The sequence below is a fragment of the Patagioenas fasciata genome, chromosome W (assembly GCF_037038585.1).
Source record: "Patagioenas fasciata isolate bPatFas1 chromosome W, bPatFas1.hap1, whole genome shotgun sequence".
NCBI classification, from domain to species: domain Eukaryota; kingdom Metazoa; phylum Chordata; class Aves; order Columbiformes; family Columbidae; genus Patagioenas; species Patagioenas fasciata.
Window position 1 is genome coordinate 44,290,922 of NC_092559.1, and position 24,929 is coordinate 44,315,850.

Genomic DNA, 24,929 nt, shown 5'->3' on the forward strand with positions numbered 1-24,929 from the left:
GTGGCCCTGTGGACCAGAGATCCTCAGCAACCACAAAGGTTCTTCAAGGTCCCTCCAGGAGGGAAAAGCCCTGAAAAAAGCTCTAGTAGGAGCAGGGAAAGCCTGTCCCAAGCCTTGGTTCTTTGTGGTCATGTTAACATTCGTTGCATCTTCCTCTGAAGTCTCCAAGTGCTTGCAGTAACTCAGGGCTAGGCACATAGTTTATTTTTTTTCATCATTCATATTGTGTAATTTATTCCAGAAGTGCCTTTTCCAGTCCCTTGTTCAGCTCAGCTACATAATTGGTGGGTCGTAAAGATCCCTCAGATGCCCTCAGCTGACCTGGACAGGCCACCAAGAACTGGCAACAATGGGCTTCCACCTGCAAGGCCTTTTCATGTGAGATACTGGTATGGTTACACCATCTCTTGATTAACCAAATTCTTCCTTACCTCTTTTCTTGTCTTTTTTTCCCCCAAAACTAAATAGTTTGGGCTTTTAATTTGCATCTCTGAGGTCAAAGGTATGTGAGTAGCAGGCATCCTGCTATGATGTTTGTGATGAAACTGCTGATGCTGCTCCCTTAGAGTCCTCCCCTCCATGTTCTCGTTATGATTAACTTTGGGGCTGTTAATTCCCTGGGTCTAAGCAGAGGTTGGCCGGTGCAGGATGGGACATTCTCGGATGCTGACGTGGCTTAGAACAAGCTCCTTTGGTCCCTGCAGGTGCTTTCAGTGGGGTTGTGATATGCTGGAGATCATCATGGGAAGACCTTCATAATGAACGTGAACATGAAGGACCCTTCAACAAAATAACAAAAAAATATCATAAAACTCATTTGTGGATGTGTTTCTGGGTTGTCCTCATGCCTGCAGGTCCCCCAGTCGCTGGGAGTTCAGTCCTGGGCATGGCTGGTGGGTTTTCCACTGCAAATGGGGTCTTGGGGTGGACACAGGTGTCCTGAAAGATGGATCTTTATTTGCAGGTGGTCCTGGGTCCTCTAGTCATCACTCAGCACTGTAGGAACAGTGTTTCCTTTTGGATCAGGAGGCAAACTTAACAAAATAAGTATTTCCAGCCCTATCCCTTCCCAGGCTGTGTTTGTGGAGAAAAAGCTTCTCTTGGTGCTTTCTTGTCCTGTTTTTCCTGAGCTGCTGGATATTTACTCAACGCAATCACCCCTCAAGCAGTCTGAAAACTAAGGCCAAACTTCTGATGTTCATCAAAGACCTTCTAGATCCGGGATGCCTTCCCTGCTGTAGCACCTGGAAGCTCCAAGACCTCTTTCCTCCTCCCCACACCAGGAAAGCTAAGCATTTAAGTTAAGTCCTAACAAGACTTCTTGTGTTTTCCAAGAGAGGGAAGCAAGGCACGGTGAAGCAGCCAGCGATACATCCCAACCACATGCACAGCGCTTGATCACTTGGGTCCATGATGGTTGGACCCAAGTGTGGTCCACGATGGGTGGAACACTTGGACACAAGGAGCAGCTCAAAGACATTTTGGGACCAACTTGAGGTTCTTGTTCCCAGTACACCAGCAGCGATACTGGGGCTCCTCAAGACATCTGAGACCTGGGGTTTGCAGAAGAGACTGATGTTAAGGACACTGACAACAGGGCATGTGAGGACATGGGGTTGGTGGATTCCATGGCTGAACATCAACTGTTTTGTTCTGGGCCAGTTCATCTAGACTGTCATTGCTGCTGGTGGAGGTAAATAAGACACTCCCCAAGCTCTCTTGATCTCATGTTCATCTCAAAATAGGTCAGGTATTGTGTCCTGGAAGGACGTGTTTCTCCGTTTGTTTTGTATTAATGAAAACCTCCCTGTCATCCTCCTGCTTGCCAGCGCTCAGCCGACTGGAACTGCTTCATTTACCTCTTATTAATCAAACCCCACGATCGCCTGGGTGATAAATGGAGCTGTGCAAACTCTTGCAGCATCTTTACCCTGCTGGGGTTTGTCAGGCTGGTTTTCTTCCTGTCGCTGGCTTCTTATCACCCCTCACTGGCTATGATTTAGGGAGGAGTAACCGAACAGGGAGTGGGGGTTACCCAAAAAAGATTTTTGGGGAGATGGAAACAATTTCTTCTCAGAAAGGGCTGTCGGGCATTGGAACAGGCTGCCCAGGGCAGTGGTGGAGTCACCATCCCTGGAGGGGTTGAACAGACGTGAGATGAGGTTCTCAGGGACATGGGTTAGTGACAGGGTTGGGTTAATGGTTGGACTCTATGATCTTGAGGGTCTTTTCCAACCAAAATAATTCTATGATTCTATGTCCCTTCCCAGGGCAACTACTGTCAGCCCAGTGCAAAACCTGGCTGGGTATCGCATTTTCTCTCCTAATTTTTGTGGGAAACCATATGGGAGAACATGCAGGAGATCATTGTAGGCTGAAAAAATGGATTTAAAGTCTGCAAAGGCATCTTGCCAAGCTGTGAGAGCTGTCTTAGATGATGCCCTTTGCCCACAGTGGTCTCAGGGAGTCGGGTTTAATTCAAATGGTCCCTGTGTTAGGCATGAGAATCACTTCTCCATAATACAGTCACTTTGCTGGATGGAAGCTGTGTCTGGACCACATCCAGTCCACAGAGGAGGAGCTGAGGAGGATACTGTGTGCAGCCCCAGGTGAAGGGAAAGCTTTGGTAATCAACTCAGTCCTGGGTCAAAAACCTGTCCTTAAATGTGTGCGGGTTTGATGCCTTGCTGGGGTCTGTGTTGGGCTCCATCCTTTCCGAAGCAGAAGGTTCAAAAAGTACATAGGACACGGGGGATGATGCTTTTTCCATGTCTTTGCAAGTGGCTGAAGCTCTTACATGGGTATGTTTAAATCTGGAAGAAGCCAATTTGCAAAATTCTTGTTTTTTTTCTACTAGAATATTTAGAAGATCTCATTGGTGGTGGTGCCGTGGCTGCTGTTTGTATGGTAACTGATAAAGTCCATGACTGATGCTCCTGGGGTGTCTGTGATGTATAATAAAAGCCAATCTGCTGCTTAGTTTATAACTTGATCATTTGAATGTGGTGGAGGAGCTCAGGTCCAGGATCCAGAGGCAGGTTTTGGAAATTTTGTTTGTTTGTGGGTGTTGCTGAGTGGGGATATTTTAGTTTTTGTGGGGGTTTTTAACACTGAAGGTAATTAAAGATTCAGCAAATCTCTGAATATGCTTAATCTGTGCATGGAGTCTTTCAGATGAGTTTAACTAGCTCAGAGAGGGACATGGTAAGTTATTTTCCTTTTCCTCTGTGAAGTAGCAAAAGGTTTACAGGATGATTTTTCTTTCCAGTTCCAGTTGAGCAGCTCACGTTAGGCAGAATTCAGAGATCATCTATGAGTGAACCAGCCTTGGGACAGAGGGAATTATCTCTCCTTGAAATCTGCTCCTTACTTTGCTCATGTAACCCAAGCTTCAAAACACCGAATTTGTGGCTGGGAAGGATTGTTCTGCTTGGTTGGAGCAGCAGAAACCCAGGGATAATTTGCTTTTTTCCACTCCTGATGGTACAGGAGGTGGCTGATGCTGCAAAAAACATCTTGCTTCTTCATTCCCATTTCATCTTTCTAAGCCCTTGAACATGGGAGGCACCTGTGGCTCTCCTGTCCCCAACCTTGTAGCACAGAAGAGTTTCATTGCCAAAAGAGAGAAAAACCATGATGAAGGGAAGCGATCAGTGGGGCTGGAGGCGAGATTTCATTATGTGAACCTCATGAGGTTCAACAAGGCCAAGTACAAGGTCATGCACCTGGGTCAGGGCAACCCCTGGTTATCAGCACAGGCTGGAGATGGAGGGATGGAGAGCAGCCCTGCAGAGAAGGACTTGAAGACACTGGTGGATAAAAGATTGGACGTGAGCTGGGAATGTGTGCTTGCAGCCCAGAAACCAATTTTATCTTGGGCTGCATCACAAGGAGCGTGGGCAGCAGGTGGAGGGAGGGGATTCTGCCCCTCTGCTCCACTCTAGTGAGACTCCTCTGCAGTGCTGATCCAGCTCTGGGGTCCTCAGCACAGGACAGACATGGATCTGCTGGAGAGAGGCCAGAGGAGCCACAGAAATGATCTGAGGCTGGAACAGCTCTGCTGGGAGGACAGGCTGAGAGAGTTGGCGTGTTCAGCTGGAGAAGAGAAGGCTCCGGGGAGACCTTATTGCAGCCTTTCTGTACTTAAAAGGGGCCTGTAAGAAAGATGGAGGCAGACTTTTGAGCAGGGCCTGTTGCGATAGGACAAGGGGCGATGTTTTAAACGAAAGGAGGGAGATTCAGGCTGGACATGAGGAAGAAATTGTTGCCCCTGAGGGTGGTGAGAGTCTGGCCCAGGTCGCCCAGAGAGATGGTGGATGCCCCCTCCCTGGAGACATCCCAGGCCAGGCTGGATGGGACTCTGAGCAACCTGAGCTGGGTGAAGATGTCCCTGCTCATGGCAGGGGTGGCACTGGATTCATCTGGATTGATACTGGGAGTTGCCCTGACCCAGGTGCAGGACCTTGCACTTGACCTTGTTGAACCTCATGAGGTTAACACAGGCCCACTTCTCAAGCTTCTCCAAGTCCTTATGAATGGCATCCCATCCCTCAGACATGTCAATTGCACCACTCAGCTTGGTGTCACCAACAAATATAAACCCTTCTGAGCTAATCTTGTTTTATAGCTTCTCTCAATGAACAAGCGACAGGACGAGAGGAAATGGCCTCAAGTTGCACCAGGGGAGGTTGAGGTTGGATCTTGGGAACAATTTCTTCCTATAAAGGGCTGTCAGGCATTGGAACAGGCTGCCCAGGGCAGTGGTGGAGTCACCATCCCTGGAGGGGTTGAACAGATGCAGAGATGAGGTTCTCAGGGACATGGGTTAGTGCCAGGGGTGGGTTAACAGTTCGACTTGATGATCTTGAAGGTCTCTTCCAACCAAAATAATTTTATGGTTCTATGTCCATTCCTGGGGCTCTGAGCAACCTGATCTGGGTGAAGATGTCCCTGCTCATGGCAGGGGTTGGACTGGATGAGCTTTGAAGGTGCCTTCCAACCCAAACCATTCTATGATTCTATGAGGAGAGGACCAGCTGTCTCCTCCTCGCATAAAACCTTCTCCGTCCATCCATCCAGAGTGGCAGCTCCAGCGTTTTGGCTGGCGACCCAGCTCTGTCCTCTGAATGCTGCTAAAAGCCAGCGTAGGGGTGCAAAAATGTTCTTTGTCAGCAAACCACGGGCATGATTTAACAGGGATTAAACACCCTGCGCGCTTGTCCTGCTGCTGACCGGGGGATGCTGCTCCCACCCTATCCCTTCCGACTCGCAGGATGAATTACTTCAGCGGGTTGACATCTCAACTCAAAGTTGGTTGTGTCTTTTAGCATTACGGGGCTTTTCATAGCCCAAGTGCCCATTATATTGCCTGGGTGCCTGGAAAGAAAAGATTACCTTTCTGAGAATGGTTTTTCCCTTTGGTTATTTGCAAAAGGTGGAACGCGATGGCACGAGCTTGTGGTCGAATTGTGCGGTTGAAAAGCGTGTGGATCAGCTGGTTATTCTAATGCTTTTACTGAGGACGTGGGCTGTTGCTTTCATGGGATCAGGGCTCATCCCCTGGGATTGCAGAGGAACCGGTCAAAATCCACGTGTTTTTTTCCTTAGGATTGCTATTCGCTGTGTGCATCATACTGAGGCACCCGTGTTTGTGTGGTGGATGTGTGCAAGCTCTTTTGGCAGGAGAACATCCTTAATTCTTGTCTTTTAGCATAATTTTTGTAACCATCACGTCCTATCCAGCCTGCCCGTGCGATGCCGTGTGCTCTTGGAGGAGAAACATGGCAGCTCCGAAGAGAAGATCGTGGAGTATGTGTGCAATCTGCTTTTTTTTTTTTTTTACTGTTTCTTCACATATTTTTATTTGGTGACGTTTCCTTCGGAAAGGTGAAAAATAATGAGGATAAGATGTAACGTCGGTTCTCATGCCATTAGCTTTTAGTAGAAGCAGGGGAATGCGAAAATGGATTCTGCCGACTTAAGTCACAGTTTGTAGTATCAGCTGCTATATAAATAGGTTATAAAACCTGTTCTTGATTCAGGGGTTGATGGTTAGAGGTTTTTTTATGATCGGTTTCAGGTTTTATTTCTAAAAATGCTGATGTATTTCCATATATTGGATTTATATAAAAATCAGGGGATGGGGAGTGTACCTACTGTTGTTCTGCAGCCAGAGTGATGTTCCTTTGCCCTGGCATCCTGTGGGACTGATATCCATCAGATAAGCCATAAACCCACCCCCACGCACCTCCTAAAGTTGAGACAGTAGTTTTCTTAGTCGTATTCTCATTTATTCCTTTCTTTTTCTTGGCAACATGCATCACACACCAAAGATAACATCTTCCCCCCCCCGGCAAGGAATTCCATCTGTTGGGAAACTGCTACGACCTCATGCACGGATTTGACACACTGAAAGAATTTGTGTTTCTAAAGGTGATGAGGTTTTTGGTTTTTTGAAAAAGAAAAAAAAAACAAATCCACCTCCCAACCGCAAAAAAATCCTTGTAGCAGTGAAGCAAGCTACGTAATAAATTATTGTCTGATTATTGATTATTGATTGATAATGAGGGATTTCTGGCTTTCCGGTTATTCCTCTCCCTTCCTTGCTGGGTAAATTTGTCAAGGCAGCTGGTTTGGGTCTGATTCTGTGGCCTTTTGCACTTGATTGTCTCCTGGCTCTCTCCTATCTTTTTTTTCTTCGCTGATTTATTTTTGTGTCTATTTAAATGGCTCTGTTTCAATGCAGAGTGGCGTTTACCTGCTTTGTGGCATGTCAGGCTCGTGGACGGCACCGCAATGTAGCAGTTGTTGGGCTCCCGTCCTGTCACTTGGGCTTTTCTGCATCACCAGAAACCACACTTGAGACTGGAAAAACGATGAAATATATAAAATGTTCAGCCAGCCGTGGATGCATCAGTATCTGAAAAGCCCAAGGCTAAATCCAGCAGCAGTCACTTTTCAAAGGTGTTTACATTTTAATGAGAAAAGGGTCAGATCCAGGATATAATAATTTACATTTCTGCACTTGGAATTGTTTGGAATCTGGAAAAATACCAGTTATAGAGCAGCAAATCCAAATGGTAGACATGATGCTTCATCTGTGCTCACAGTAATACCTGGATGGGGGGAGTCGTGGTTCATCTCGATTGCTTTAGTTTTTCTGTAGTTACTGTTCAAACAGTTTTCTGGGTACAAAAGGTGGCCACTGGCAATAAACCGCTCCTTTCATTTACTGCTTGTTGTGGGAGAATGAAGAATTTTGTAGGCCTCTTTGAATGCAATGTGCGGACCGGCGAGGATAAAGCTCAATATGAGTTTAACATCAATGCCCTTTAATGAACGTTTAACAACACTGAATATCAATGTCTGCCAGAGCACGTTTTTACAACCCTTATATACTCTTTACCCAATGACCACGCGGCAAGCGCAGGCTACGATTGGTTACTCTCTACAGTCACTCTCCCCCCACCAATGGTGATTAGCTGCAGGGCACTGTCCACGAACTGTTCATGCGCAGTGACAACAGTGCCCCTCCTGCAGCCTGGGTCAAGGGCAGACCAGCTTCTGTTTACTTCCCTTCTGTCTTTGGTGTCTCCAGAAAAACCTTCCGTGTAGGTCCTAGCCTGCACCACAGCCACATCAAGCTCTGGCTTGTTCACAGCACACAGCCCATGTCCTCTTTCTTCCAAAAACTCTCCACAATTCCTCCTTTTTTTCTTTTTGGACAAGCCAGGCTTGGTTAGCTGTGCGTTCTAATCCCTCTTTGATATGTGATAAAGAACAACTTATACATAACATATCAATTACAACAACAATCAACATAAACAAGGCACTTTGCAATAAACCCTTAATCCACTCCCCTAGGCCAAGCCAATTTGTTAAACTTTCTAAACCAAAAATCAATCGGTTCGATTTCCTGTGGCTCTGGCCCTACGGGAAGGCGATCATTGCAATTGTCATAGTTGTCAAACCATGTGCTAATATTTTTCCTCTTAGCAAACTTGAGGTATTCCATTGTTGTTTAAATATCACAATGGATTGATTAAACAAATTCCAAGAACTTTTCTTTAACGGTACTCCTACTCAACATGTAACAAATGGTGTGCTGGGTGTTGATAAATCTGCCCAGAAGGTAGTGGTGTTTAAAGACCTTCCTAACGTTACCATACATTTTGACGAGGATCAAAAGCAGTCCTTAACAAAAACCCAGGAACTAGACTGCTTCTCAAGAGAATGAAAAAGATACAAACTTTCCACATGCTTAACACTTTATCATTAAGACCTACTTGTATAACTATATTACACATACATGTCACAGCTAAATTAATGCAAAGGTTTCGCCTCATTCTGTGTCCTCCAAAGGTTCTGTTGCAGGGAGTTGATTCGGTTGAACGTGCTTCAACTCTGGCTTTGCTGCTTGGCTTGGAACCCACAATGGACCTTGATCTGTGGAGAGACACATATACCCTCTACCATTAACAATAACAGGTACCGGTCCCTTCCACATTCCGGTGGTTGGTTCGCTGAACTGCTGCCACTACTGGTTGGATTGTAGATGAGACTTGCTGGCTAACTTGTTGAAGAAATCTCTGCATGACTCCTTCGAAAGCGGCAGCCATCACTTTCGCATTTTGCTGTTCTTCTGATCTGGCTACTTGCGTCAGCATTTGTTCTACTGAAGATCCCGGTGGCAGAGTTGCTAATATTTGTTTGGTCTTTGAATTTGCATTATCGAAAACTAGCAACCGAAACATTTGATTTTTCATTTCTTCTGACAAATCCGGGTTTTGCATTACTCCTTCATGTAGCCAGTCAATAAAATGCGTGAAATTTTCTGTAGTGCCTTGGCGTATTCCGCTGAATGAGGGAGCTAAGGGTCCTGGTAAAGTTAAGAAAGCATCTAGGGCAAGTTGTGCAGCTTTCTGGTGAACTTCAGCAATAAATCGCAGTTGAACTTCTATTGTAGCGTACTGTCTGCGACCCGTATAGGCGTCGGGCACCACATTGGTTAATGGGTCATTTGGACTGGTGTGTTTGGCTGTTTCTTGCTGCGCTCGTTGATACCAGGCCGATTCCCACAGGAGGAATTGTGCTGGAGTTAGTAATAAGCGCATTAAATTTTGGCAGTCCATGGGACACAATAAGTCAGCAGTAAAAATCCAATGCAGTATTTGTCTGGTAGCTTCTGAACGTATCCCATAGTTGGTGATTGTTTGTTTGTCTTGCTGTAAAATTTTCCATTCATGTGGTTCCCATACCGCTGTCTGGGTGTTCATGTTTTGAATTACCGGTAGGGCTAATTTTGCTGGAGACCAATCACCTTCTAGAACGGCATCTTTGATGACCGTTGACCATCTGCCAGGTCAGAGCGAGGGCCGGTCAGTAGATTCTATGGGTACCTTTGGTTGCATTGTTTGAGGAAGGCAAGCTGGTTTTTGATACTCGATTTGTCTCTTATTTTTCTCTACATCTGACATTCGCAAGTCAAGTTGTTCAAGCTTACTGGTAATGACTTGCAGTAACTGCTCTACTCCTTGTGATGAGCCCAATGATGTAGAAGGAGGCTCACAGGATCCCTCCACATGTATTTGTGGAGGTAAGTTGGGGAGCGGCCCCTGGCGCCACGGCCCGGCCGGGCCCAGCCCGGCTGATGCGATAGTCTCAGAGGGGGGCGTGTCTGACTCGGGGTAGGGCAGAGGCGGAGCTGTAGGAGGAGGGCGGCGCTCAGGGCCTCCCACATCTGGACAGTCCCCTAGTTGCACTTCCGCTTTCTTCTCACATTGCCCCAGAGACTCAGACGGGGAAACTTCTGGTTCTTTGTTTGAGGAGGGCAAAGTTTCCAACTCCCGCCGCAGATCGGATTGCAAGAGTATTGGCTGAGCCGGGACCCCTCGACCACCCCAAACAGCAGGCAGACCCCACAGAGTAGCCCACAGGCTCTTATCTTTTGGCCGACAACTTTTATCAGTCCAGGTTTGTTCTGGGGCAAGCGCCCTCGTGGCTCCCAGGGCAGCGTGTTGTTCTGACTTCATTACTTCCAATGATTCTAACATGGTTCTCCACAAATCTCTCAGAGCTTTAATTTCTTTCTCTTTTTCCCCTCTGATAGTCTTACCCACATAGTGTCCCCCAATAATCTCCACTCCATTGGGGAAAACAAAAGTGGAATTTCTCCAAAGTGTCCCCACTTCTGGGCTAATGTAATCAATGTGATTAACTTTTCCTGTGACGATTCGATACCTCTCTTAGAGAGAATATGCGTCAACAGTGCCGCAGCTGTTTCAAGTTCCATTATCTAATTAGTGCGGTCTTAAGTAGGAGGTGAGTGGCCAGCTCGTCTGGTGCTTGTCTTTTGTTACTGGACAAAGCACACTCTCCTACAACCCGATTTGGCTCCATCTTTTAATGAATGCTGCTTACCACAGTAAATGGCACTCTGGAGATCCTACTTTTGCGAACCATCCTCTTGCTACCAGTTGTGGGAGAATGAAGAATTTTGTAGGCCTCTTTGAATGCGACGTGCGGACCGGCGAAGGTAAAGAATCGGACTCAGTATGAGTTTAACATCAATGCCCTTTAATGAACGTTTAACAACACTGAATATCAATGTCTGCCAGAGCACGTTTTTACAACCCTTATATACTCTTTACCCAATGGCCACGTGGCAAGCGCAGGCTACGATTGGTTACTCTCTACAGTCACTCTCCCCCCACCAATGGTGATTAGCTGCAGGGCACTGTCCACGAACTGTTCATGCGCAGTGACGACAGCGCCCCTCCTGCAGCCTGGGTCAAGGGCAGACCAGCTTCTGTTTACTTCCCTTCTGTCTTTGGTGTCTCCAGAAAAACCTTCCGTGTAGGTCCTAGCCTGCACCACAGCCACATCAAGCTCTGGCTTGTTCACAGCACACAGCCCATGTCCTCTTTCTTCCAAAAACTCTCCACATGTGCTCACAGTAATACCTGGATGGGGGGAGTCGTGGTTCATCTCGATTGCTTAGGTTTTCTGTAGTTATTGTCCAAACAGTTTTCTGGGTACAAAAGGCGGCTACTGGCAATAAACCGCTCCTTTCATTTACTGCTTTAGAAAGACACATCACTAATTACTTGTTGGAAATCGTCTGGGTTAGGAGAGAGAAAATATTACTGCTGCAGGAGCTCATTAAAAGGAGATGCGGGGAAGTGGCTGTGCTGATCAGCAGGAGTTCAAACCCCAAATGTAGATGGTCAAAGGTCCTTCTGCCTTTCCTGCTGCCAAAGCGTTGGCTTGATGGAGGGTTTGACCAGGCTGCCCAGGGCAGTGGTGGAGTCACCATGCCTGGAGATGTCTAAAAGACATGGAGATGAGGTTCTTAAGGCCATGGTTTAGTGCTAGAGTTGGGTTAATGGTTGAACTTGTTGATTTTGGAAGTCCATCCAACCAAAACGATTCTATGATTCTATGACTATGTTCTGTTCCTCTCTGCACAGCCCCAGAAGGCACCAAGCAGAAGGAGGTGTCATCTCAGTGGGACGTGATGTCCAACGGGTCTTCACTGGAGGGGGCGGAGAGCAATGGGTTGGGTTTTGGAGGCTGGACAAGAGATGTGAAAGTTGATGATAGTTCCTCATGGGACCAGGCTGGAGCCTCTCCTTGGGTCTCCTAGAGGTCTTTTTCGTTTGATTTTGCCATCATCCCATCATGCAGGCACAAATAAATAAATCTGTGGGCTACTCAGGTGCTTCTCAGTTTATGTCCTGAGTGTCTTAGAGCAGAAGGAACCTGCTGGATTACAGCAGTATTTAAAATGTATTTGTTATAAACTCCCCGGGGAGAGCAAATGCGAGAGGGACGCTGGACGACCCACCACAGAAGGAGGTGGCCTCGTTGGTATGTGAAGAATTTGTGCTGCGACCGCCTTGTCTAGGAAGCATCTCTTGTTCTTAGCAAAACACGGGATCATAAATCCTGTATGGTGAGAAAAATGTTTACAAGGATTTGTCAGGGTAGCTCTGGAGCCTGTCACAGCCTTTATTTCTGGGGAATAAATCTTCTGCAGAGAGAGGCTGCTCTGCGTTCCTCCTGCCCTACGTTGGAATTACGGAGGAACGCATGGGAGGATTGGCATGGGAACTTTTTCAGTGTTTATCTGGAGGATAAATAAGGAAGAGATGCGGGTTTACCAACTGGGATGCCTTAAGTGAGTAATTTAAACCCTTATTTAAATGATGGAGTCCAAGTGGTTGGAAAGATTGGCTTAGGTGCTTGCCATTTATTGGAATTTGATGGCTGTTGGACCTTTTGATCACTGAATTTTTATATAGGTGCCTAAAATTGGAGAAACCTGATGCTGAGTGCTGCGTTTCTGCCTGAACTCTGTATTTTAGAGATCTTTTCCAATCATCTTACCTAAGTGTTAGCATTGAGTGTTAGCTCCTGGCAATGTAGTTGTCAGTTAAATCCACTTCCAACTTTTGATATTTGGGTGGTTCTCCTGTCTTTGAGGACCACAACCTTCAAAGAAACTTGTCATGTGTGGGAAAGTGTTTTCGCCTTTCAGCATCCATCCAATGGAAATGAAAACACGGCAAAAGCAACCTCTTGATTTTGTTTCCTTTACTGATGCCTGAGCAGGTTGGACCTTGAGTGGGAGTGAGGAGTTGTGTAGTCATTGGCTTAATGGTAGGTTAGGATGTTGGTTTGTCTTGCTGAGTTGGAACAAGAACTATTTTAAGAAGATCACTTTGTGGACCAGCAGTCTTGCTGACAAGGTTGCCAGATCAGCATATTTTGGACCGAAAACCTCCGTTCTTCACTTCAGGGAATGATATTTGTGTGTGGCTGGAGTCTCTGCCTCCTTGGGATGGTTGTGGGTCCCACCCTGGCATGGCTGGGCTGCTCAGTCCAGGTTTTGGAGAAGTTTTGTCTTGGAGTGATAGAGAGAAGATGGTTGGAGCATCTTCCCTGTAGGAAGGACATAAGAATGGGGTCCTCTCACACAGACTTCAATGAGCTGATGGAAATACATTTCTGTTCCTACATATCTCTCGTTCTCATCATGAGCTCATATTTTCTTCCATCGTTTTGTTTGCAAGTCCCCCTATGCTGTTGCCTCTCACTCATCTTGCCCCAAATGGGTTCCTTCTCCATTGCTGCTCTTCACGTATCAGGCTCACCACTTGGCTCCACAAGTTCAACAAGGCTGGAGCATCTTTGGGAGAAGGGGAATAAACATAGAAATGTCATTAAAAATGCTTATTCTTATTGAATTTATTTGCTGATTAAAGGTAAAACTGTGTAATTGCCATAAACTGTATAATCTTGCTAGAGCAAGAACCCCATTTAGATCACTCTTTAACATAACAACTCTTAATAATAATTACACATTACAGTAATGCTGATATTTATTAAGTTATAATAAGCACTTCGCACATCTATCGGCTTTTTCTGCTACTGATTCTTTGTTTTATGGTCATAGTAATGGGCACGGCATGGGCTTCGTAGGAAACATTTGAAAGGTGATTTTCAAACCCCCAAGAGTTACAGACTTTGTGCTTTGACGAAGCAGGGGGAGGAGGGATCAGCAAAAAAAAAAAAAAAAGATTTGAGGTTGATCTCTATTAATTATCATTAAGGAATGTATCTGTGGTCTGGGAATCCTTGGTGGTAGATGCTGTGCCAACACAGATCCAAGGGTTGACCACTCCCTGAAGAGCTCTCAAGAACATGTGTTTGCTCAGTTTAGGAAGACAACCGCTTTGATGCTCAGTTTTGCCTGTGATGGTTTTGGTTGGTCAAGCACATGTGTCTCACACTTGGTAGAATTAGGGAGAGCCCAGAAATTAATGGGTAATAGCTCAAAAAGCTTTGCCTTGAAAAAGGATGGTGACCAAAACAACCCTCATCTGAGCTTTGGGACATCTCTGGGCAGGCTGGTGGAATTGGAGAAGGCAGTTGCATGATGAGTGGGAGAGACTCATCTAAAATGGATGAGACTACTCAGAAAGAAGTATGGAAAGTCAACTGAGAGCAGAGGAGGCTTTTTTAAGCAATGAGTGCTTGAACATCATCTCATGGAATCCTAAAACCATTCAGGTTGGAGAAGTCTTCCAACCACTTGTCCAAAGCAGTGTCAACATCAAGTTTGGACATCACCTTGCTGCCGTAGCCATCAGGCACGTGTGGTCCTAACCATGAACCCCGATATTGGAAAGGAGTGTGGTCAGAAAGGGGAATTCAAAGGACAAATTCAGAAAACCCAGAGCTGGTCGCTACCAGGAGATGCCCCAAAGCCAAGATGTTACTTGTTGAGCCTCTTTCTTGATGCCCTGGGTTGGGTGATGGTGACATATTGGCAGTGGCCTCAGCACAGATGGGTTGTCCAGTCTCTGTGTCATTACATGATTCACACCGACTAAGCATATAAAAATTACAGACCATGACTTGTTCATTTTTTATCTTATTATGAGGGTTGGATGTCAACCAACTTGTTGTCCATGCTTGGATGTCTGCTCTAGAGATCCTTGTGTCTGATGATGATCCTATCTCAGGTGGATGTGGGAACTCATCACGCTTAAAAATAGAGTTTTGGTTTCCTTTAGAGAGAGGTGAAGGTACTACAAGGCAATTTGGTTCTAAAGTTTCCTACTAGAGATCCATAAATATCTCAAATAGATGGTTTGTGGTCGTTTGATGGACCTGGTGACTTCTGACAAACCCATTCCTTTCCAGTCCACCGTCTATCCTGTTGCTTAATCCTCAAATGCTCCTTGGGCTTAGGGTGAGCACCCCAAAAAGTGCCCTGGCCTTGATTTCCTCTTCAAATAAAAAAAAAAAGCAAAATAGGCAAAAAAGACTTTACATTTGTGTTGTTTGGCCCCAAGGGATGGAGGATGCTTGAGATGCTTCATCCACCTGTATCAGTTGTCCCCTTCCTCACATGGTCCAGGACTTATTGCAACCACCTATTCTCCTAGCTCTTTCTTTAGCACTTTTTGTTTAATAATTAGTGCTTTGCATTTGCTAATTGGCACTAATTAACAAAAAAGGGAGAAGCATGCCCTCCTCCAGGGCTCCATGCTCTCTGGGGCTCCTCTTCTTTATTTCTTCTCTATATTTTTTTTCTCCCTTTTAATACGCCACATGATTTTTTGTTCAGGAGCTAATGTGTGATATTGATCTAAATAATGAGCCTTTTTGACAGTCTGGGCACATTTGGGAATAAATCCTTGAGCAGATGAAATCCTGAGGCCAGAACTGCTCGTTCTTGGCAGTTTCCAGACGAAGCCACAATTGTTCAGAAATGACAGATGAGAAATAGTTCAGGAGCTGGAAATTACACGAGCTGGGAACAGATTTTTTGGGTTTTTTTTCTCCTTCCCTTCAGAATTTGCTTGGTAATTTTATACTTGTCTCAAAACAGACTGTAAATACAATTTTTCTGGTGAAGGATGAAATCTTGGTGTCCTGCAACATGATGGGAGGTCTTGTGTCTTCTCCCACCCAAGCGCAGGGAAGAAGGAATATGAGTTTTACCACAAAACACTGAATCCAAAGCTTAATTCATGTGCAAACATGCCCAGGTACAGGAGCTGATGGTTTATTTTCTTTAAGGTGTGATTGACGTTCAACCATGGAGAAATAAGGAGGAGGATAACATCATAAAGCCTGTAAATCTTCTTTAGAACTGTTCTCCTGCAGACAGAGAGGTTTTGAAAATAGATTTTCTGTTTCCCCCACGTGCAGACCTCGCTGGACCATTTACAGCTGCACCGTTGCTGCATCATCATTTATCGCTGCCATCCTAGACAAGATTTTCAATTCTCATCCTCTTCCTCACACTCTTGTCCATCAACCCAAGCTTATCACTCTTTATCCAGCACAAGTTAATGCCTTGGACTCTTTAAATGCAGCTTTTTAAATGGTTTTTTTTTTCCTCTTATGCATGTGTCTGAAGGTTTTCAGTAGTTTGGGTTTTAAGAAGGAAGATAAGCAAAATGTCCAGTGTTGTCCTTAGATGTTGGAATATTACTGAAATGTGACTTTTGTTTGTACACACATGGACCACCGAGGTTTATGATAAATGTTATTAGATGTACAGCAAAAGCATCCCACCTATGATAACAGTAGCTTTGGCTACTGTTTTATAAACCTTTTTATAAATACTGGGAAATAATTTCTTGACTTTTTTTTTTTTTAATTTTACTTTCTCAGGCCCCCTCTGTTCTCAGTGTCTCTCCTGAAGGGATGGAGAACTCATCGGTGGCATCGGCCTCCTCGGAGGCGGGGAGCAGCCGTTCTCAGGAAATTGAGGAGCTGGAGCGTTTCATCGACAGCTACGTCCTGGAGTACCAGGTCCAGGGGCTGCTGATGGATAAAACCGAGGGGGACAGAGAGAGCGAGAAGACACAGTCCCACATCTTGCAGGTGGGCTAAGGGAATAGCACGGGGTGGGAAAAGGGCTAGGCTGGGGATGCACATTCAGCTGAAGCAGCTTTTTTAGTGTTGGAGTGTAAAGCCGGGACATAAAAGAGCAAATTTGGGGCAGCTTGTTTGTTCAACCAGGCATGAGGTTGGTAGAGGCTAGTAGAGGTCTCCTGCCAACTGTTTTTTGTTTTTTCATGGTCTCAATGTGTGTGCCCTGAAGCTTTTTGAGTTCTCCAAGGTTCCCATTTATGGAAGCACAAGTTGTATGAGGGAACTGGGGCTGTTTAGCCTTGAGAAAAGGAGGCTGAGGGGAGACATTGCTCTCTACAACTACCTGAAAGGAGGTTGTAGCATGGAGGGTGTTGGTCTCTTCTCCCAAGTAGCAAGTGATAGGACAAGAGGAAATGGCCTCAAGTTGCACCAAGGAAGGTTCAGATTGGATATTAGGAAAATTTTCTTCCTGGAAAGAGTTGTCAGGCATTGGAACAGGCTGCCCAGGGAAGTGGTGAAGTCACCATCCCTGGAGGGGTTTAAAAGGCGTTTAGATGAGGTTCTCAGGGACATGGTTTAGTGCTAGAGTTAGGTTATGGTTGGACTCGATGATCTTGAGGGTCTCTTCCAACCAAAATGATTTGATGATTCTATGATCCTATACATGAAGGACATTTCATCTGTAAATAAAGTGTACCTCTCTCCATCCCAAACAGCATGCTGCTTCTCCAGAGTGGAAAAATCCTGGAGGGATTGGGAAGAGCCGCAGTGGGGAGGTGCTCGGTAGTGAGATGTGTTCCCATCCATATGCACAGGGGTGTCCATGAAACAACCAAGACCAGAAGGTCAATAAAAACCCCAAATTCTCTCCCCAAAAGTGTGGTTTTTGTGGGCATTTTAATACATATGATAAACTGTTTGCCATGAAGGTTGTTCATGGCCTCAAGTTGCACCAGGGGAAGTTGAGGTTGGATCTTGGGAACAATTTCTTCTCAGAAAGGGCTGTTGGGCATTGGAACAGGCTGCCCAGGGCAGTGGTGGAGTCACCATCCCTGGAGGGGTTGAACAGACACGGAGATGAGGTTCTCAGGGACATGGGTTATTGGCAGGGTTGGGTTAATGGTTGGACTTGATGATCTTAAGGTCTTTTCCAACCAAAATGATTCTATGATTTTATTTGTGCTGTATTTCAGAGGATGTGAACACCCAGCAAACAGAGGGATGGTTTTAGGGAGGATATGGTTTGGTGTTATCATGAGGAATGACGTGGTCCTAGTTAGGTTTGTTCCTAAAAATGGACATTTTAGGTCCAACACAAGGAGAAATGAAACCTCCTGAACTGTCATTGTTGTTCAGAGGGAAATGGTTTGTATTCTGGTGCCATGGTGTGCTGAAGATGTGAACTGTTAAAGGGATAAGGAGCCCATGGTTCAGGGAACAGGGAGCTCTGCTCCATGCCCTTGGGCTTGTAAGGCTGCCGTGATCTTCCATTTGTGACAGAAGTGCTTTCCTACCCTGCAGGGCTCCTGGTAGGATAAAATATTTAGGTTAGAGCCTTGTTACAAGGATGAAATAAGAATAATAAGTGTATTAATTGCTTACAAATGAGGCCCTGCCTCCATAAGGCTTTGTTTTTGTCTTTAAATTAGGAGTAGTAGTTGGGGTAGGAGGCCACGGTGCTCTCCTACTAGTTCCAGAAGTCTCCTGCCCTGTGCACCCTAGCATGCAAAAACCTATGTCCCCAAGTCCAGCAGAGAGAAGTTGTCTGTGAACCTCATGAAGCTCAACAAAGCCAAGTCCAAGGTCCTGGAGTGCATTAGGAAAAGTGTGACCAGCAGGTCAAGGGAAGTTGTTCCTCCCCCTCTACTCTGCCCTGGTGAGGCCGCATCTGGAGACAGAGAGCTGGGTCTGTTCAGCTTGGAGAAGAGAAGCTGAGAGGGGATCTTATCCTTATCAATGCTGATAAATATCTCCAGGGTGGGTGTCAAGAGGATGGACCAGACTCTTTTCAGTGGTGCCCAACGACAGGATGAGGAGCAACGGACACAGACTGAAGCACAGGAGGTTCCATCTGAACATGAGGAGAAACTTCTTTCCTGTGAGGTGCCAGAGCCCTGAAACAGGCTGCCCAGAGAGGTTGTGGAGTCTCCTTCCCTGGAGACATTAAAAACCCACCTGGATGCATTCCTGTGTGATCTGCTCTAGGTGTACCTGCTTTAGCAGGTGGGTTGGACTAGATGATCTCCAGAGGTCCCTTCCAACCCCAACCAGTCTGTGATTCTGTGATTCCTGTACCTGGGTTGGGGCAACCCTCAGTATCATTACAAACTGGGGGATGGATGAGTTCAGAGCAGCCTTGGAAAAAAGGGCTTGGGGACACTGGTGGGTGACAAATTGGACAAACATGGACCTGTTAGTCCAGAGGAGGTCACAGAAATGATCCAAGGCTGAAACAGCTCTGCTGGGAAGACAGGCTGAGAGAGTTGGGGTGTTCAGCCTGGGAGACCTTATTGCAGCCTTTCCGGACTTAAAAGGGGCCTGTAAGAAAGATGGGGACAGGCTTTTTAGCAGGGCCTGTTGCGACAGGACAAGGGGTGATGGTTTGAAACTAAAGGAGGGAGATTCAGGCTGGACATGAGGAAGAAATTGTTGCCCCTGAGGGTGGTGAGAGCCTGGCCCAGGTTGGCCAGAGAGGTGGTGGATGAACCATCCCTGGAGACATCCCAGGCCAGGCTGGATGGGGCTCTGAGCAACCTGAGCTGGGTGAAGATGTCCCTGCAATAGAAATACTATTGAAGTAGAAATAGAAATAAATTAATAGTCAGAGTTTTGCAACCCCTTGCAGTCTGTCCTCACCTCTGCACATCTTCAGGACAAAAGCTTCTAATTCTCGTGGTAGCCTGTGTACAATTTTTGCTTTAAGATCTTTAATTACAACAACCAAATCCATCTTCCACTTGTGGAAATGGGATTTTAACTTTCCTGGCTGGCCTACCCTGAAAAAAAGGAGCTGCTGGGTTTTTTTATGTCAATTCTGGGGATGCTTCCTCTAAAGATGGTTAGGTTGCATTTTAAAAGAAAAAGGAATAATAATGAAAGATCTGAACATCGAAACCTCTTAGAGGCATCTAAGCAGCTAAATGTGGTTGTACCCCAGACCATAGGTGTTTAAGTTTAACTAGGATTTCTATGTGAAACTCCAACAAAATGCAATATTTTAGATTTTTAGGGCTGTATGTGGGACTAGAAGTGAGGATGGGCTTTTAGATAGGTCACCGACTTTTATCGAGCCATGTCTTAAAGGATACGTTAAGAAGAATTTATCTGTCGTCTCCCGAAGATATTAATTGTCCCACCTCGTTCCTCAAATTTATAGAAGAAATAATCAGGAATTTTTATTTCTGGTTTTCTCTTCCTGATCACTTCCTATCAAAGCCATAAACATGCACATATCCTGCAGCTCACTGGAGTAACCCTGGTGGAAACGAGCCCAATTGAAGGTGGAATGTTCATTTTAATAAGAAGTGAAGGAAAAAGGATGAGTTTATGGTGAAGGCACTAGGCTGAGACCAAGAACATTGGTTTTAACTGCGAGGTTCTGCCACCAACGTAATCTTTAACTTTGGCCAAGTTATTTTGTTTCCTCATGGCCGTAATAATGTGGTTTTGTTTTTTTTTTTTTTTTACCTGAATCCATCACCAGGTTAGAGAATCCCAAAGTGCAGATGTTCCCATGATGGGGGTGTCTCCAGCCTTGTTCCCACCAGAAAAAAAAAAAAGAGAGAAAATGCAATTTTCTTTGGCTGTGGATGTAAGAACAGGTGATATTTACCTTGGGAGACCTTTCCAAGTATGTGGTCTACACTCAAAATTGTTAAAGGAGACATGCAAAGGTCTAATATAAGGTTCTCAAGCATGATAGAACCATGAGCTTCTCCAGGTAGGTCAGCAGAGGTGGCAGAAGAATGATAGGCAACTCGTTAAAGAGCTAATTAAAGGTGAGGCTGAGGTTTCCCATCTGGTTGAGCTACGTAGAGATGGTGAACAGTTCTAGTGATGACTCTTCCTCTTCTTTTGTGGCCTCATCCTGCCAAGAAGTTCTCAGGTAGTTGCTGTTTGTATGGAATTGACTTTTCATTCTCTCAAAACATCCGTCTTGGTGGTGGAATCCTAGTAGTGAGTGTCCATGGAGCAACTGAACACTTCCAGGGTGAAAAACCTCAGTAATGGGGCTGGTCACCAAGGTTCAGGCTCAACTTTGTTGTGGGGGTGACAAAATGACTTTAGGATTAAGCAGCATCTTTCACATTTGCCTAGTGAAAATTGCTTTTTCTAATTTTTCTTTTTTCCCCCCAGTATGATGCAGCCCTTTGTTTCTTTGAGGGGGAAAAAACCCAACAAATTACTCCAAATTTAATTATTTTCTGGAAGCACCTTGCTGTCAAACGTTGGGGGAAGCTGACCGAAACAGCTTGTGATCCCCTAAGTCTGGGAAGTCCCCTGATGTCCTTCACCGTGGGGTGACAGCAGGGCTGCCACCAGGCTGCACGTCACAGCTGTGGCAATGACCAAACCTGCAGCTTTGAGCTCTGTTTTCTTTAAAATAAAAACACAGTTTTGTGGCAGCTCAGGACTCATACCTATCCCTGAAGTGAACACAGGTGGGAAAAGCAGAAAATTCCCAACTTTTCATGGAAAACTCTATGGAAAAGAGTAATTGATTCGAGCCGCCCTGGTATCTGCCACACACCTGAGATACCCAATGCCCTTGGAGTCTGTAAGGAAATAGCGGAGATGTTTTTTTATTGCAAAGCATCATTTCAGGTGCCTTCCTGAAATTATTCCTACATCTTCCCTCTGCTCACCGTCAGCAGGTGGAACGTTTTTGAGCCAAAGCCTTTGAGATCGTCACTAAAAAGGGGTGACCTGCACGTGTATGCCGATGCCGGTGCCCAGATAGTGTTTTCTGTGTGCTTCAGACTGACACAGCAGTTTTCCCCAGCTCGGTTGTTATTTTAAGCAATCCCCTTTTTTTTATCCCTTTTGCAGTGGACGGCAGATTGTGGTGAGCAGCTTGATGGCAGCTGTTCCCCGTCTCGAGGGAAGGGCTCATCGTCTCACGAACACAATCAGGTAAGGGTTGCTTTTTGCTCTTTCTCACCCAAAACTTTGCATTTATGCTTGTGTGGCTTCAGTTTTCCCTTTCCCTCTCCCACCGAAACCATGGGAGATGGACAACATCCCGATGCGCGGGTGGATGCTTTGACCAGGAGTTTGTTGCTCTGGGATAACAGGGAAATAAATATGGCGTGTCCTGTTTATTCCTGAAGAGCTTCTTATTGCCACCTGTGTGAGGGACATCTTTGGAGCATCAAAGCTGACTTGGAAGTATGATGTAAGGATGGGATGAGGGATCTAGGATGAGAGGAAATGGCTTCAACTTGCACCAGGGGAGGTTGAGGTTGGATCTTGGAAACAATTTCTTCCTGGAAAGGGCTGTCGGGCATTGGAACAGGCTGCCCAGGGCAGTGGTGGAGTCACCATCCCTGGAGGGGTTTAAAAGACATATAGATGAGGTTCTCAGGGACATGGGTTAGTGCCAGGGGTGGGTTAACAGTTGGATTTGATGATCTTGAGGGTCTTTTCCAACCAAAATGATTCTATGCTCTTGTGTAGCTGTGCTTCTTGGTTACGTGCTGCCACACAAGGATGGTGTTGGAGGGAAGAGGATCAAATGGCTGAGAAGTTGAACTGGGAGAAGAAGCCAAATTGCATGTGCTTAGAGCCCATGTTGGGTTTGCAATGTCAGAAACCAGGTGTGAGTCGGTTTTGGTGGTTGTACGGAGTGTGAACATCAGTGAAGAGTAGTTGGAATCTCTGGAGGTGACTGTCCCTCCTCTGTGCGAGCACTGACATGGGAGAAGGTTGGCAATGGTGAAGGCATGGGTTGGACCAGTCACGTAGTTGAGGAGCTGCTGTGCCACCATGAGACCATCAACCCTCTAACAGCAACGTTCACCCAAGGAGATATGAGACCGAGCCGACTGGAGGAAAGGGTGTGAAGTGGCATTTGCAGTTGCTGTGACCGATGGATGTCCCACCTGGAGAAGGAGCTTCAGGCTGATGGTTTTGGTGCTCTTGCCCTGCTTGATGTCCTCCAGGCTTCAGTCCCACATGTGGGATCCATGAGAAGAAGCCTGGGAGCCCCTTGCAGGGTGGTACAAGAGTCTGTGCCAGTCTTAGGGGTGTGTATTGCAGCTCCTGCATCCCGTTTTGAGCACGACTTCGTGCTGGGAGCTGCTGGGCTGTGGGATGGGGACTTGTGTCCCCTCCCACTGTGTGCCTATCCATGCAGGCCCAGGGCAGTGACCATCCCCCTGTTCTGGGTACTGTTGAGGCCAAACCTCAAATCCTGGGGTCAGTTTTGGGCCCCTCATGCCAAGAAAGCCCTTGAGGTGCTGGAGCAAGTTTAGAGAAGGGAACGGAACTGGGGAAGGGGCTGGAGCACAAGTGTGATGGGAGCGGCTGAGGGACCTGGGGGGTTCAACCTGGAGAACAGGAGCTGAGGGGAGGCCTTCTCGCTCTCTGCAACTGCCTGAAAGGACATTGGAGCCAGGGGAGGTCGGGCTCTGCTCCCAAAGAACAAGCGCCAGGATCAGAGGAAATGGCCTCAAGTTGCGCCAGGGGAGGTTGAGGTTGGATCTTGGGAACAATTTCTTCCCAGAAGGGGCTGTTGGGCATTGGAACAGGCTGCCCAGGGCAGTGGTGGAGTCACCATCCCTGGAGGGGTTTAAAACACACATAGATGAGGTTTTTAAGGATATGGTTAGTACCAGTGTTAGGTTAATGGTTGGACTTGATAAGCTTGAAGGTCTTTTCCAACCAAAATGATCTATGATTCTATGCAAAGATGCTGGGAGCATCTGTACAAACACCTGCACACACTAAAGACAAGATCTCATTGTGTAACAAGGTACACGCTGTACGGAAACACCGCTTTAGATGAGTTTCTGAAGGTGCCAGATGGGTTTGGGGATTTAATTTCTCCTCATTTTGATCTGCTCATATTCGGTGGCAAAATCCCAACTGGGCTCCTTCCCACCGTCCCAGCCGGCTGCTTGAAATTCAGCTGGGTGGCTGGTCGTTTCCGTTGAGCCTCCTTGGCATGTTTGTGCAGGACCTTCCCTGGAGAAGAAGGTCCCTGGTTCTTCAGCCAAGGGCTCAGCGGACAGGCCTGTCTCTGGTGAGTACCACAGGAAGGTACAGGAATCACCCACGAGTGATGCTTTCCTGGCTCCAGTCAATGCAGCCCTGACAGCTTCCACCTACCCTGTACTGTGCTCTCTTTTATTTCAACTTCTGGCGGTTTTCTTTTTTCTTTTTTCTCTTTTTCTTTTTCTCTCTCTCTTTCTCTCTCTTTTTGTCTTTTTTTTCCCTCCTTTTCCTTTTCCTTTTTCCTCTTCTTTTTCTTTTCCTTCTCCTCCTTTTTCTTTTTTCTTTTTCTTTTTTCTTTTTCTTTTTTCTTTTTCTTTTTCTTTTTCTTTTTCTTTTTCTTTTTCTTTTTCTTTTTCTTTTTCTTTTTCTTTTTCTTTTTCTTTTTCTTTTTCTTTTTCTTTTTCTTTTTCTTTTTCTTTTTCTTTTTCTTTTTCTTTTTCTTTTTCTTTTTCTTTCTTTTTCTTTTTCTTTTTCTTTTTTCCTTTTATTTTTTATTTTATATTTTTAAAATTTTATTTTTACTTTTTATTGTTTTAAATTTTACTTTTACTCTTTTTTTAATTTTAATTTTTATTTATTTTTATTTTTACATTTTATCCTGCACATCAAACCCATTCGATCTCCTCCAGCATGGCGCTTGTTTTCTACACACAAACAACATTCGCCAATGCCCAATCTCTTTTCTCTGCGTTTGTGCTCTTTCCCAGCCCGCAGCAGAGCTCAGAATTCTCTCTCTCCACGTTGGGCTTCCTTTAACAGCAAGTAACAAATTTTCCTTGGCACCAAAGCAGAGTTGCAAGCTACTGTTCTTCTGTCTGGGCTAAAATTTCTGTTTCCGTCCCTGATATATGAGTGAAACGCCGCTGGTGAGAATTAGCTTCAGTTTATTACCATTTCTGGGTATTGATTTTTCACTAGTAGCTTTAATTTTTTTTTTTTAAATCACTAATATGGTGTTTATCTTGAACATAAATTATAAATCGTTCTTCGAACCTGCTAAGGAAAAAAATGGTTAATTATTTCCCAAGGAATGTTTAAGGGATTTTGTTTTGTGATGTTTTTTATGGATTTTGAGGGGTTTGGTTGGAAAATCGAATTCCTCTTTTTCCCATTTTATTTCCAGCTGAGATTTCCGCGTTGCCGGTTGTGCGATACGCACCGGTCTTAGTTGAAAAATACTCAGATGTGAGATTTCTGCTGGCGTCAGCCGCTGTGAAAACGTGAGTTACGTATCGATAACCCTGATATGCCTCACACAGTTCTAACCTGATGATCAGAAAAATGGAAATCCAGGTTAGTCCTGCAAATATATTCAGTGT

General features: G+C 45.5%; 1 protein-coding gene across 4 annotated transcripts in view; it reads left to right on the forward strand.

Moving 5' to 3' along the window:
* LOC136115742 (CBP80/20-dependent translation initiation factor-like) overlaps positions 1–24,929 on the forward strand; it is a 157,550-nt gene that overhangs the window by 12,296 nt on the left and 120,325 nt on the right. For 2 of the 4 annotated variants that reach the window (XM_071801595.1, XM_071801596.1), the window contains exons 2-3: positions 16,192–16,404; positions 21,445–21,528. In XM_071801595.1, the coding sequence (XP_071657696.1) occupies positions 16,225–16,404; positions 21,445–21,528 (264 nt within the window). In that variant the 5' untranslated portion in view covers positions 16,192–16,224. Of the gene's footprint in view, positions 1–16,191; positions 16,405–21,444; positions 21,529–24,929 lie in introns of those variants that run through there. The other 2 variants (XM_071801599.1, XM_071801597.1) reach the window with 2 other exon arrangements.